Source organism: Tenrec ecaudatus, chromosome 9, assembly GCF_050624435.1.
Source record: "Tenrec ecaudatus isolate mTenEca1 chromosome 9, mTenEca1.hap1, whole genome shotgun sequence".
In the NCBI taxonomy this organism is placed as follows: domain Eukaryota; kingdom Metazoa; phylum Chordata; class Mammalia; order Afrosoricida; family Tenrecidae; genus Tenrec; species Tenrec ecaudatus.
The window spans coordinates 141,978,222-141,993,318 of record NC_134538.1 but is presented as its reverse complement, the minus strand read 5'-3'; the positions used below and the strand labels follow the sequence as shown (position 1 = coordinate 141,993,318).

Sequence of the window (15,097 nt, the reverse complement as noted above, 5' to 3'; positions counted from 1 at the left end):
AAGTCCTAGAGACTACATTTATGGTAAATACAATATCTTGCTGTGACTGTGTCAATCCATCTCCTAGAGGGTCTTTCTCTTTTCCACTGACCCTTTGCCAGGCATGATTTCCTCCTTTGGGGACAGGTCCCATCTGGAGGCATGTCTAATGTGACTGCAGCATTGGGCTGAAAGGTAGCAAAGACGGTGAGCGAGGTACAGGAACTGGGCCGTGTTTCTTTGGGGTGTGCATAGGGTTGCGATGAGTTGGAACCCATTCAGTCAGTGTCCCCCGGCATCTACATTGCTGAGGTTGTCACACTTTCTGGGACATGCTAGTCTCTCCAACTTGAAAAATCTTTTCTGATGAGTGGCGTGTGACTTGTGTGAGTAACATTGCTTTCTGTTTTAAATCGTCTTTTAAAGGAAAGAAGATTCCCCAAGTTCATAGCAAAAGAAATGGAGACTATGTACATAGAAGAGCTGCGGTCTTCAGTGAATTTGCTAATGGCCAATTTGGAAAGTCTTCCGGTATCGAAGGGTGGTCCAGAATTTAAATTGCAAAAATTGAAACGCTCGCAGAATTCTGCCTTTTTGGACATGGGCGATGAGAATGAGATTCAGCTCTCGAAGTCCGACGTGGTGCTGCCGTTCACCTTAGAGGTAAGCCGCGCTTCCCGTGCTCAGCTCCGACAGCAGGAACAGAGCTGGGAGGTCATTTCTGCTGACCTTTGTGGTGGCTGTTAGAATATAAAGCATGTAACATAATCCGAATGGGGTTGAATTTTTCTTCTCTTGTTAGAGGATCCAGCGGGGTATGCAAATAGATGCAAATTGTCCTTTGGGACAACACCATAAAATAATACAAGTTTTGAGGCAAGTCTCCTTTGGGCCAACGAGGAGAGCAGCGTAAGTGCCTTGCTGAAGTCAGTGACAAAGCACCTCTGGTGTGAAGCAGGCTTTACACCTCCCACTGAGGTCTGCACGTTGGAAGCGCTCTCGGCTTCTTTGGTTAACCCTTGTTGCGATGTCTTTCGTTAAGAGGCTCATCTTCCCAGAATCCAATCAAATAGGCCAGCGATGATACATAATAATATAATATACAACATAGGCACTGTAGATAAAGGAAAGGAAAATAGAATTCTTCCCGCCCCGCCCCCACCCAAAAAGGATCGGCACGGTGAATATGTTTACAAAGAAAAAGGCCCAGGATTATAAACTGTGTTCCTCAAACATTCAGTTTTGTTCCTTTCTATCCAAACCCTTGGAAAGCAAAGATGCTGACGTCAGATTTTAAAGGAGATCCCTCTTTCTCATGATTGTATTTCTTCGCGATTCACCTATATCTGAGGCCTTCAGAAACGTGCAAACTTCCAGGAACTTTCAATCCCATTTTCCCATGAACCTTTGAAGCTCCTTTGTGTGGGTGAGGGGAGCTCTGAAAGGCAATGCTGCAAAACAGCAGACATCTCACAGCGTACAGCTCCTGATTCTTGGTGTATCCGCCATCCCTCTCCATGTCCTTCAGGAGTGTTTACATCCACTGGCAACCTCCCCAACGAATCCTCATTCGTCTAGTTACACCACGTCACAATGGTTTCTTAGGGATTTCTCCACCATCTCTCCAGCCTCAGAAACTCAGGAGGCTTCACTTGAAAGAGTATCATTCTTTACTATAGAAGTTCATCATTGTTCCAGCCCAGTTTCTCCTATTGGTAACCCCCTTGTTTACTTACTTATTTTAAATACATTATAGAAAACTAAGTCACCTATTTTAATTTCAATACAAATTTTCTATCAATGTGTAGCGCTTAAATTCATTAATCATATTTTTAAAACATGTTTTTGTAGTTTGAAGCATTTTTCTGGTACCTTAATCTACGATTATTTCTATATTTACAACCTTTAGGAAACATAAATTTCAAAATCTTCATTTAAGAAATGCAGACCTAAAAACAGTTGAAAACATTTTCCCCTTTCTATGCTATTTAATACTCATAAACATTGTAAACGATTAGCTTCTTAGGAATTCTATATTCTCTTGAAAACAAAATTAGGCTGGTTATTCGCTATTTTAAGTGGAAGAATGAATTGTTATTCTGTACTTTATTGCTGGTCTGTGAAAGAGAATCTGAGCTGAAACTTCATTTTGCATGGCCTAAGAAGCTTGCATATTTAAGAATTAATCTGGCGTCCTCTATTGTTATGCTTATTTAAGGCCAATATTCTTCTGTCATAGCATATTATGAACCTAATCTCTGGATCCCAAGGTGTTTTAAGTCGGAGTTATATGTCCCGGCAACTAGCCCAACAGTTGACAGTTGACCCAGTGAATCTACTTTCAAAAAGACTCCCAAACCCCACACTACTGACTCATCCAAAACCCAAACTCACTACCATCAAGTCAATTCTGATTCATAGTGACCATACAGTAGAGCTGCCCTAGGGGGTTTCCAAGACATTATCAAGTCTTTACAGCAGTAGACAACCTCAGTCTTTTACCAAGGAGCATATGGTAGGTTTGAACCCCTGACCTTGTGGTAAACAGCTCAGTGCATACCTCCCTACACCACCAGGGCTCCTTTTTGATGTGACTCATAGTGACCCTGACAGAGAGCCTCTTCTTTTTCCTACAAAGAAAATGGTGAGTTTGAATTGCTGGCCCTAATGTTTAGCAACCCAAGGTCTATAAAGATGACCGCCAAGAAAACCCTCTGGTGCAGTTGTACCCCGAAACACATGGAGTTGCATGCGTCCGAATCCGTTTCACAGCATCGGGTTTGAGTGTGATGGTTTTTACACTCATTTGTTCAACAACCAAATGAAATCATACTAAGTGTGCCCGGCACAATGCTTTTCCTACCATGGCTGAGAGAACTGACAGGTGGTCACAGGCTCCCGTAGCCTTAGCACCTGTCACAGCAGCCTTGCTCACTGCAGTCCTCAACCCTCAGACCCCAGCTTGCCTACTAAGGGACCTCTGAACTTGATGCAAGTTCAAGTTCTCACATTGCACTACACAGGCTTACAGTTGGTACAGTAAAGAATGAAATTTTCCAAGTTACAAAGACTGTGTGTAAGGGAAATAATTCAGATTTGAAAAGCTTTTGCTCACGTTTTCTCTTCTTTTTAAAATGACTGCCTATCCCTTCCTCTACTCACCACATCCCCAGCCCACTACAAAACTTGTTTTTGCCACAACATGGATCAGACCATCTACTTTAGAGTGGGCTCCAATTCATGATTTCTTACCTAACATTTTTATTTTTTTGTTATCCATCTCTTTGGGGTCTTCCTTCCTTTTCATTTCTTTTTCTATTTTAAGAACATTTTCTTGGGGGCTCTTACAGCTCTGATAACACTGCAAACATCAATTGTTTCAAGCATCTTTGTACATCTGCTGCCATCATCATTTTCTAAACATTTGCTTTCTATTTGAGCCCTTGGGATCAGCTCCTCCTTCCCTTCCCTTCCCACCCTCCCACCCCTGTGACCCCTGATAACTTATAAATTGTTATTGTTTTCATGTCTTACACCAGTGTGCTGTGTCCCTTCACCCATGTTTCTGCTGTTTATTCCCCTCAGGGGTGGGCACGGGGGGACGGGGAATTGTTGCTTTGTGCCAATGACCTGATTCCAATTCATAGCAACCCTATTCCTAACATGAAAGAAAAAAAAAAACCCAACTTACTACCATTGAGCCAATTCAGATTTCGAGCAACCTCGTAAGACAGAACACAATGGTGCCTGTGGTCTTTCAGTGCAGCAGATCTTTATGGGAGCAAAAATACCTGTTTTTTTCTCCCATGGAGCTGCTACTGGTCTCAAGCACTAATCTAGCAGTGAGCAGCAAGATATAACTTACGTGTAACCCACGACAACAGTAAGGCGTCTATTCCTAGCACATAGTTTATTTATTAGGTGCATTGCCATTTGCTTTGGCCTATTAGAAAGTAGGTACTAGGTGGGAGTTTACAGATGGAGAGAGCCTAAAACAGCCTGGCACACGTCATTTGATACATGGTTACTGAACTGCCGTGTTTGATGACTAGCAGTTAGTTAGACAAGATTATCTTTAGGGCTTTCCATTCAGAAGCCTTCAGGGAGAATATTAAAGCAAGAGACAAACTAATCCACAAAATGTTCAAATACTCCCTAGGCAAATACACGTAGAAAAGCAAATATCTACCTCTGAAACTGGGAGTCTGTCTGCTGTAAGCCGGATAGTATCATTGGCGTGAGTACCATGTCTTCCCTGAGTATTTTCAATGCTGTCAGGCAGGCAGGTCTGATGGGAGAAGTCTGCTCTGTGTAGTGGAATCTCTCTCCCCCTGTAGTCCCCGTTCTGCCCACCATGATATCCTCACAATGAACCTCTGGCCCAGGCATTAGTCAAAAGCATATGGTCTACTATTCTATTTTTTTGCAAGCCTTCTTTCTTTTTTTGTTCTAAGGATAATGTTTCTTTTACCCCTTCTTACATCAGTCACCAAGAGATCAGAAAAGGGAAGATGCGGTGTAGATTGATTTTATTTTCTATAGCCCCATTATCATGTGTTGATGGGAACTGACTGAAACAGTCACCTAAAGTTATTTGGTTTGGTACTCCATGTCATTCAAGGGTGTCTTTATCATTAATGAGAGACTAGCTGTCTGTCTCTTAGTTGTAGTTGACTTTGGAATATAGATCTTTAGAATTGTGTGGTTACGGTCATATCAGAAGTTACGTCTTGGGAAAGTGGCAATTCTGGAGGAGCAAACACTCCCCGCACAGATGGGAGCATTGTTCCGAGGAGCAGAGTGATATTTCTCTGCCATGTGTTTTAGGAGGCCCCGTTTGCCGTAGCTTGTCATGGAGGTAGCAGAAATAGTGCCAACACGGATGCTTGCTCTCTTCTCTCGTGCTCTTTGCTTAGGAAGCGCACACCAGTGACGGAGATGCAACACGAGCACCCGTGCCCCGAATGAAGAGCAGTGACTTCCCGATCTCTAGCCTTACATCGGGGTGCACAATATTCTCATTTCAAATGCCGAAATCATCAAGATTCTGATCACCAAATTAAGAAAGGTGTCATGAAGGTCATAGAGTCCAGCATACCCACAGTTGGCTTTTAACAAATTGACTTACATATGTCATTTGTGTGGACTCCGGTTAGTTTTATGCTGTGTAAGGGCTCTAGTGCTTTTAATATGACTAACAGCCTGCAGACATTAAGAATGTGTGAGTATGTTTGCTTATTTTACTTACTCACGATTGAGCACTTCACCCCAATTTCCCTGAATATTAGAGCAGCTGTGAAAGATGTTATTTCTCATCTCTTAACTCTCCATTAATTCTCTTCCTCTTTTCAGTTGTCTTATTTTAATTCAGTGTTTGCATTTGCATTTCTGTTAGCAGAACCTCTGATTGAGGACTAAATGGTTTTGCTTGATCCTTTCATTTTGAGCAATCAAATTTATAGTTTCTGATATTTTTATAAATAAAATAGAACATGCATTTTTATTTACATGCATAAACCTTCTTTTGAGCCAGAGTTGAGATGAAAATCAATTCGTCTAAGATGGATTTTTTTTTAAATTAGAGACTGCTTGCCTCAAGATTCAGGACTATATAAAATTTATGGTGACTCTAATAATATAGTATGTCATCTGTAAATAATATTGATGAGATTTGGGCAGCTACTTACCATGAAGACTATTAATCTTTTTATCCAAATACAACATGAATTCAATAAAGAAATTCATGTACAATAGAAAAAAGTCATCCTATATTATCTTGATGTTTTAGAGAAGTTCTTGGTGTACGTGTTGTTTGAAAACACATTTAAGCAAATAGCTTCTATACTGTGGTGTGTTTAATGAAGATATTAATTCTAGGTGGGATATTAAAATTGGAAACTTTTTTGCAAACATAAAAATCACACTGTAAAAAAATACATGACATAGGAGACAAAATGGTCGAGGGTTACTTTACAACAAAATTGAAATATAGGGGTACAGGAAAACTAGATGGATGGAAACAGAACAACAAGATGCAAATAATGAGAAAGTTCATGCATCCTGAAGAATGCATGGATCCTTTGTGAGGAAATTGTTGAATGGGAATCTCAACTATTTAAACTATAGGTTCTCAGGCTTATTTGACCTACCACCCACTTTTCAGGGGGGGGGAATTACTCAGTGGTTCCCCTGGTAGTTAAATTTTTTGTGCTGTAGCCCATCATCCAGGACGAAGTATCAGCATCTGCTTTTGCAGCACCCCCTGGATGGTTCCAGCACCGCTCCAGGCCCCCACCCCCACCAGGGGTGGCATTGCCACTTTGGGAAACACTTCAAAATGTAAACCTTCACAACCACCCCCTCCCCCCAAAAAAGCAAAACTATTTTAAAAGCATCTATCTGTCTATATAAGGAGACCTGGTAGCATAGTGGATTACAGTTTGGGCTGCTAACCTCAAGGTCCACAGTTCAGCCCTATCAGACATTCCATGGGAGAAAGAAGAGACTTTCTACTCCTATTCAGAATTGCAGCTTCAGAAACCTTATATAAGAGCACTCAGATGTTTGAATTGTTTGTTGACCGTGGGTAGGCTTTATCTATCCATCCACCTATCTCTCTATCTATCCATTATACCCCTTTCCCCAAGAAGTTATAACTACAAAGGGCAATACCAGCCTTTCTACTCCATTCCAATGTGTTAAATAAAGGGTAGGAAATGAGTTTGTCAAGGGAGCATTGTAATGTCTAGTGACAGATTATATTTTCTATATTGATTTGATAATAGGATATGCAATGCCCAAACAGCCCATAAAGAAAATTTTTTGTTAAGTAGTCATAATCATTAAAATCAAGGCTACAGAAATTTTTTGATGATAGAGTATATTGATATCAGTGAGTTAAATGCAATAGTGACAATGAATACCAGTCATAACATTGTATCACTTTATATCATTAGTTCTCAACTTTCCCAATGCCATGACCCTTTAATACAGTTCCTCATGTTGTGGTGACCCCCCCAACCATAAAATTATTTTTGTTGCTACTTCATCACTATAATTTTGCTACTGTTATGAATCATCATGTACATTTCTGATATACAAGATGTATTTTCATTGTTACAAATTGAACATAAAGCATAGTAATTAATCACAAAAACAATATGTAATTATATATTGTGAATTTTTTTTTTCTAATTACCAATAAATGAAATTTTGTCTTGAAGCATGGTGTAGCGTTTTAATATGACAGCAGTAATCTACATTGCTACATTTGGGGGCAGTGTGCATAAAAAGCCAACGGCAGTGTGAAGGTTGAGATAGCTTCTTTCTCACCAGATCAGAAATTCTTGAGACAGTCTTTGAAAGAGCACAGCAAAGATCATCTTCCACAACAGGTCTACTTCTGCTTTAGACTTGATAACCAACAAGCTGGAAAACCGTTTCACAATGAGAAGTTGTTGGAAATGGAAGAAAAAGGTGCAGCACAGTCTCAACAGAACAGGATATGACTGCAAACACCTGATCCAGAATTTGTAGCTGGCATTGCCGAAAAATCAGTTCTCGCTACATCACTGTTAATAAGTTCAATGAACTCCTCTGGTGGTGTCTCGGGAACTTCTTCAACTTTGATTGTGAATGGGCTTCTGGCAAGTGCAAATGGGGTGTCAGGTAGATTTGGAAAGTATAATGAAATTTCACCTGCAAGCATGTGCAAGTGTTCCTTTTGTCTGGTTCAATGTCATGTTCCTCAAAGAAAGCTGATAAGATAGCCAACATGTAAATTTTTTATCCAGTTTTTTTGGCCAAAGCTGAAGTTTCATTTGGAATGATCAGCTCTTTTCAGACAAACCGAGGCATGTTGCATTTGGTCCTTACAGTGATCAATTTTACTCATTCAAGATGGCAAAGATGTCAAAGTAAAGTATTTCCTGCAGCCCACTTTTATTGCTGAAATGTGGTTCAAACTGCGGTCTTGCTTTCTGGTCAAAAAAACATTTGAGTTCATCTACGAAGCTCTAAAACATATTTTAAAACTTTTCCTCTCAACTTCCATCTCACTTCTGTGTGAAATAGCAGAGCATTATTTGGCGCATCCAACTAGTTTCAAAGTTATGAAAACAATCGACTATTTAAAGTGCTCACCTTTACAAAATTGACAGAACTTCTGACACTTTTTATTACTGTAACTCTGGGGCAGCATCTTCATTGCTAATATTTCTGATGAATCACACTGAGTTTCGGTGACTTTTGGTGACTTGTTCATTACCAAATGTTGAAATCCAGATCGACATCCTAGCATAGCTAGAGCACCATCTGTGAAAACACACACACTTTTCCCAGGAGACGTTAGGCTCTTTCAGAAATGAACCAACTGTGTCAAATACATCACGTGCAGTAGTTATCGTTTCAAGAGATTTGCACAAAAGAAACTCATCTTTAAAGTCGCCCTCATTAATATACCTCACGTAAACCAGTGACTGTGAACAGTTTGCAACATCTGTATAGTCATCAAGCTGTATGCTAAATATTGGAAGTGGAGCAGAGTTAATTTCCTGGATTACCTGATCAGGAATATCAGCAGACGTCATCTATTCTTCTGTGGACAGTGTCGTTAGATAAGGAAATTGCACTCAATTTTGTAACAAATTCATCTCTGATCATAACTCACACAATGTCTTTGGCCACTGGCAACAGTAAATCCTCAGCAGTGCTGTGAGGTTTCATAGCTCTGGTGATTCTGAGTGCCACCAAATATGAAGCTTCAATGGCTGCTACGTTTTGTTTGTGGTACTTGCCACCGGTGTCAAGTCTGGCTTTCTTGAGTCCATCAGCTTTGCTTCTAAAATAATTGGTATCCTTGCTGCCAAAGCTCGGATGCCTGCTCTCATACTGGCATTGTAGTTTATGTGGCTTCATAGATTCAGCTGATAGACTTTCATAACAAATAATACCTTGTGCTTTTTCAATTCTTGCTGTAATTATTGAGGTAAAACCATACTATAAAAAATCCTCACTATATTTTCTTTTCTTAACGTTCTTCTCTACACGATCCATTGTCATGGATGGTTTGCTAATGAAACTAATATATAACAATAGCTTTAATGATACAAGAGGTGATACATGACAGTTCAGTCAGTACTGTTCATTAACGTTTCCTATGATTTACCATTCTGTGGGTTTTTTTTTTACATACCTGTTACTATCACAAGGGGGCAGTATTCACATCAACCACAGCTGAATATAAAAAGATCAATCAGCATCCAGATTAATGTCCCATGGTACAGATATTTTTTTTTGCAATGGTTGATTTTACAGTTCATGATTTTACATTTACTCAGTAATTACAATTCACGAAGTGAGGTTTTACCACCAATAGTGCTGCTTCCTACACAGTAGCTGCTTCCTACACAGTAGCTGCTTCCTACACAGTAGCTGCTTCCTACATAGCAGCTGCTTTCTACACGTGTGACTAGTCTACATAAGTACATTATGGCACCAACCCTTTCACATATGCCTGTATTTGTATGGGGTGTATGTGTTGGGGTTGGCGTGATGATGTTATCACGCCGGGTACTCCCATGTGGGCGTATCTGTATGTGGGCGGATCCACCAGGGGATAAAGAGAGGAGCGTTAATTTGGTTCCTACGGCCACCAGAAATATGTGTTTTCCGATGGTCTGTCACAACCCACACAGGTTGAGAACCACTGCTTTATAAGGAACTCCACCTAGAGTGCTTTTGTTACTTGCGTGGGCTTTTCATTTATAATTCTGCAGTACTCTGGCAGTGTTTAAGGATAGCAATTTAAATTTCACTTAATTCACTAGACCTTCTCTCTTGAGACTTTAGCTTCATTTTTTATTTTAAAAAGGAACCTTGATGATGTAGTGAATTCTGCTTTGGGCTGCTAACCTCAGCATCAGCAGTTCAAGACCACCAGTAGCTCCATGGGACAAAGACGAGGTTTTCTACTCTGATAAAGGGGAACAGACACAGATACCCTCATGTTCTCTGCTGCCATATAGGGTATCTGAGTCAGAATCAACTTGATGGCAGTCAATTTGGTTTTTTCTTTTTGTTTTGGTTTTGTTTTATGAGAGTTCACTTAACAGCTGGCAGACATATTTCTTCAGATACTGCACATGCTCAAATGTTACCTAGTACACCTTCAGTGAACAGATGACTCACTGACACAGCTTTGATCTGGACTCAGAGTAACCCTGTAGGGCAAAGTAGACTTGTTCCTTAGGGAATCTCTACTGAAACAGACTGAAGCACCGTTTCTCCTGCGGCCTAATGGCTGGTGGGTGTAAGCCTCCCTACCTTGAATCTATCAGCCTGATGCTTAACCTGCTGTGCCACCAGTGCACGTCTCAGCAGAGAGGTGGATTAGTAAGAAGATAAAAGAAATAACCTTTCGTTCCACTAGATAGCTCGTCGATTAGCCATCCTCATTGCAGCCCATGCGACCCTTTCTGTATATCGCTAGCTGTTGCCAAATTCACCTTTTTAAAAATTGTTGTTTTTTTGCTTAGATTGTTATATTGGAAGTGCAAGGCTTGAAGTCGGTCGCTCCCAATCGAATCGTTTACTGCACCATGGAAGTCGAAGGAGGGGAAAAGCTGCAGACAGACCAGGCTGAAGCCTCGCGGCCACAGTAAGCCATTTGATAAAAATACAGCATTGTTATTTTTTTTTGTTTCTCCTTCCCAAAAAACATGTATTTTTTTAATGTACAGAATTGTATGGTATGACCCTCTGAAACTGCTATTTGACCAGCTCTGTTTCAACTGTGTCAGAATCAGCATGTGTCTTACTGAATAATGATGTTGTAATTAGAACCATAGCAGAATTCCTGTTATTTTCTGTAGTACAAACAAAATGCAGCGTGCAAATGTGAAGCTAATAATTAAGCAATAAAATGTAAATCCTCTGGAAGAAAAGCATGTGTTATGATTCCCAACTATCACTTACAAGGTAGTGCAGGATCCCAGTGCTGCGGTTAGAATTGCAGCCCGAAAGCTTTTCCTTCTCTGCGTGTAAGTGCTGTGCTTTTTCCACATGAGACACAGACAGCAGTGTGTGCATATGCATGTACTGTGCACAGTACACTCAGGAAACGTAACGGGAGAGGGGGCTGTGTGGTTTGCAAACACGTGTTGTGTAATGTAAAACGCAGGGGTTTTGTGAACCTGGCACACGTAGGTACCACACTTGTGTCAGGACTCAACACAATTCTGTGTGAAGGCTTTCCGTAGGGAACTGTCCATGACTACCATGCTGTAATGAGAAAGCTGTTCTTTGCTGTGGTTTTTATATTTCAGATTCTAGGGATGAGTTTCCTTAGCTTTGGAAGGTGTTCTTTTTAATGGGCTCAGAATCAGGCCACATCACCATCTGGGGTAGAAATTACCAGGCCAGCCTGAGGAAATACTATGAAACTTGCCTGACCTTCACATGTTTACTGCCTTTCAACCTCAAACCCACCGCCATCAAGTTGATTCCAGATCATTGTGACCCTGTGAAGAGTTTCTGAGGTGTAAATTTTCATGGGAGTAGACAGCCTCCTCTTTCTCTGGAGAAGAAGCTCGATGGGTTTGAACCACCTACCTTGTGGTTAGCAACCCATGCCGAACCATGGCGCCACCGTGCTGCCTTTAGAAAACACTTTGCTCCCTTCTGCCATTATGCATTGTCATTAGTCATTGTCACACCATCAAGTAGGTGACCTGCTTATTCGAGAAGTCTCTGTTAAGAACCTGACCAGTCACTGCAGGTCAGGATGAGCACGATCCTGCCGGTTTCTTTGGTCAAGCAGAGCCTGAGGGTGGGTTGTACCGAGGAGACAGAGTTGGTGGAAGGTAATAGGTCAGGTAGACACAGGGCACTATCGGATTGTAAAGGATGAAGCCCAAGCAGCTCACTCTGCCTGATGCTCTGCCTCACTGTCTGTTGTTAGGTACCATGAGGTTTGTTCCAACTCTGTGGTCTTGCTCAATCTGCACCATTGTTATTTTGTTATTAGATAGGACCGTTCTGACAAGTATGTTAACAGGCCATCTCCTTGAGGGCTACCTTTTCACCGACCCGCTACTTTATCCAGCACAGTGTTTTCTAGAGACGGATCTTTCTGATCACGTGTCTAAAGTAGGTAGGATGAAGTCTCGTGAGCGTCACTTCAAAGGGATATGCTAACAGGACTTCTTTTCACAGCTGTGTTGGTTCTGCTGGCAGGTCATGGTACTTTAAGTATTCTTTACCAACATATCCATGGTCCAACTTTCCCCTGACATTGAAAATATCATCCACCTGCATCTCATTACAGGGGATCTCTTCTTATCTTCTGTCCCCCTGTCTACCACTAATCAGCTTCTCTCGGAAGCAACTTAATCTCAGTATTGCTGAGCTGGAAACTTGGCACCAGGCATCATGCTTCAAACGTTACCTCTGAGAAGCCCTACCCTATAGATAGCCCCATCTAAAGCAAGCTCTTTCATTCTTGGACTGAGTGTTTTTCAGGTTTTTTTTTAATTTTAATAAATCATCTTATTGGGAGCTCTTATAGCTCTTATAACAATCCATACATCAATTATGTCAAGCACATTTGTACATATGTTGGCATAATCATTTTCTAAATATTTTCTTTCTGCTTGAGCCCTTGATATCAGCTCCTTTTTTGCCTCCCTGCCCCTCCTCCCCTTCATGGACCCCTGATAAATTATAAATGATTGTTAATTTCATATATTACACCACCGCTGTCTGCCTTCATCCACATTATTGCTGTTCGTCCCCATGGGGAGGAGGGAAATTGTGTGCCGCTGTAGTCGGTTCCCTGTTTCTCCCTCTTCTCCCCCCACTTTCCCCCTATCCTCATGGTATTGTTACTCCCATTGCCATTCCTGAGGGATTTATCTGTCCTGGATTCCGTGTGTCAAGAGCTCCTATCTGTTCCAGTACACGTGTTCTAGTCTACCCGGGTTTGTAAGGTTGAACTGGGGTCATGATAGTGGGGAGGAGGAAGCATTAGAGAACTAGAAGACGGCTGTGTGTTCCGCCAATGCTGTGCTGCATCCTGGCTGGCTCGTTCTTTACTTGTGACCCATCTGTGAGGGAATGTCCAATTAGGACCAAACTGTTTTATCATTTGTTTATTTGCATTTGCCTACCTCTTGACAAAATCCTGTTCTGTCCATGGCTGTATCTCAGTAGCAAGTAAGCATTGTCAGAATGTACTGTTGATTCAGTTGATTGAACTTGTTTTTATGACTTAGACGTAGCAAATATTTGAGGCTGTTGTGTTTAATTCCAGCTGACAAATACGAGGAGAATTCAAAAAGCCCATTGGAAGATGGATGGAAAGATCATGGACTGTTCCCACCAACTTTTTAAAATATCATTTTAATTGGATCTCTGAAAAATATCTAACATTCCATAATTCAATCACCTCAAGCAGTATTGTACAATCGCTACCACAATCATTCCAAAACATTTTCTTTCTTCTTGAACACTTCATATCAGCAGTTCCCTTCATCCCTTCCCTCCCCCACTCTACCCCCAGGAACCCTTATTATTGTTTGTCCCCTGTAATAGTTTTTCTGCCATATCTTACACAATCCAACACATTTATTCACATGCAGTTCTCTTGTTTGATCCCATCAAGTGACACAAACAAAGTGTGCAGTGGTGAGAGTTGGGTGCTGAAGTAGAAATAATGAGGGGAAACCCTCCTTGAAGAGATGCTGTTGTGAGCGAGCAGGAAGCAGGCTGTCTGTCACAGGGCCTAGGAGTCTGGGAGATCTTTGGTTTGGTTTGCATATTTGCTTTAAAGAAAGGCTGCCTAGCAAATGCTTCTTGCTGGCAGTGTGACCCCAGAGGACAAGAGAGGTGGGCAGGGGCAGTCGTGAGTGGCGAGTCTCCTCTTGACCTGAGCCAAGAGAAGCAAGAGGTGAAAGGTCAGTTAATCGAGTATATTTTAAAACTCATGTTTTCTAGCAATAAGATAAACCTATATGTGTTATTACCCAATGTTTGCTTGCATAATCATCAAGAATGATAAAGGTAAAACACACATTCAGAGGAATGTAGGCAGAGTGAAGCATTCTCAACCTCTTAAAAACAAAACATAAAAAGGGACCCAAAGCAAAATCCAGTTGATCTGAAAAATCACCTTGGGAAGTAAGCGTTAGTGCTTTGGGGAAAGCTACCGACTGACATATTAAGACCTGTAAGACAGAAAGAGTTGAATAAAGTTACAGTATCATGACACAAATCGGAAGTCTTAGTTGAGGTATCAACAGAAGGGGGAGGGCACATTCGGGAAGGATCGTGTTAGGAAACCCAGGAAGGCAATGGAGTCAGTGGGCAGACAGCAGCAATGAGGAGACTCCGGATTTCCCGCATCCACCCTTCCCGCAGTCCTTCTGCTAGCACCTGAGCGGGACAAGCTTAACTTAGCTTACATTTCACCCATTTAAAGTGTGCAGCTCAGGGGAGGAGGGGGCGGGGGGGGGGGCTTAATATGTTCACTGAGTTGTGAAGCTCTTGCCAGAATCCATTTTTAGAACATTTTCATCACTTCAGAAAGAAACTCCTTTTTAAGAAAGAACGAAAGAAAAGAAACTCCTGAGCTATCAGGGCCTAATCCTGGCATCTGCTCTGTCCTGAGCAATCACTAGTCTATCCTCCATATGGGTATGTCTGAATGCTCCATGGGTACAGAATTCTATACTACTTGGCCTTCTTTGCATAATCTATTTAAGACATTCATATTATGAAACCTCCAACTAATACACAATAATTTTTTAATTGAGTAATGACCCATTTGAGATCAAAGGATAAAGTTCAGAGGTTCGGAAAGGAGGAGGAGTGGAAGCGGAACACAGGTAGGAAGTGAGGTTTGTAATGGTTCGTTAAAGGGATTGCAATAAGGAGTTGAATCAGAAAGTGTATGAATTGTTGGATGTAAACCTGTGATCTGTTCTGTAAGCTTTATCTAATTACGATAAAGTTTTTTTTAAAAAAGTTATTCATGTTGCAGCATGCTTAAGTGCTCCATTGCTTTTCTGGGTGATCAATATTACATAATTCAGCTAATCCATATATTGTTTATCCATCCCTA

General features: G+C 41.2%; 1 protein-coding gene across 15 annotated transcripts in view; it reads left to right on the top strand.

Annotated features, from left to right (window-relative positions):
* The window catches only part of CADPS2 (calcium dependent secretion activator 2), a 520,508-nt gene that overhangs the window by 209,122 nt on the left and 296,289 nt on the right, over positions 1 to 15,097 (top strand). For all 15 annotated transcript variants that reach the window (XM_075557705.1, XM_075557702.1, XM_075557700.1 and 12 more), the window contains exons 5-6: positions 406 to 642; positions 10,515 to 10,636. In XM_075557705.1, the coding sequence (XP_075413820.1) occupies positions 406 to 642; positions 10,515 to 10,636 (359 nt within the window). The remainder of the gene's footprint in view (positions 1 to 405; positions 643 to 10,514; positions 10,637 to 15,097) is intronic.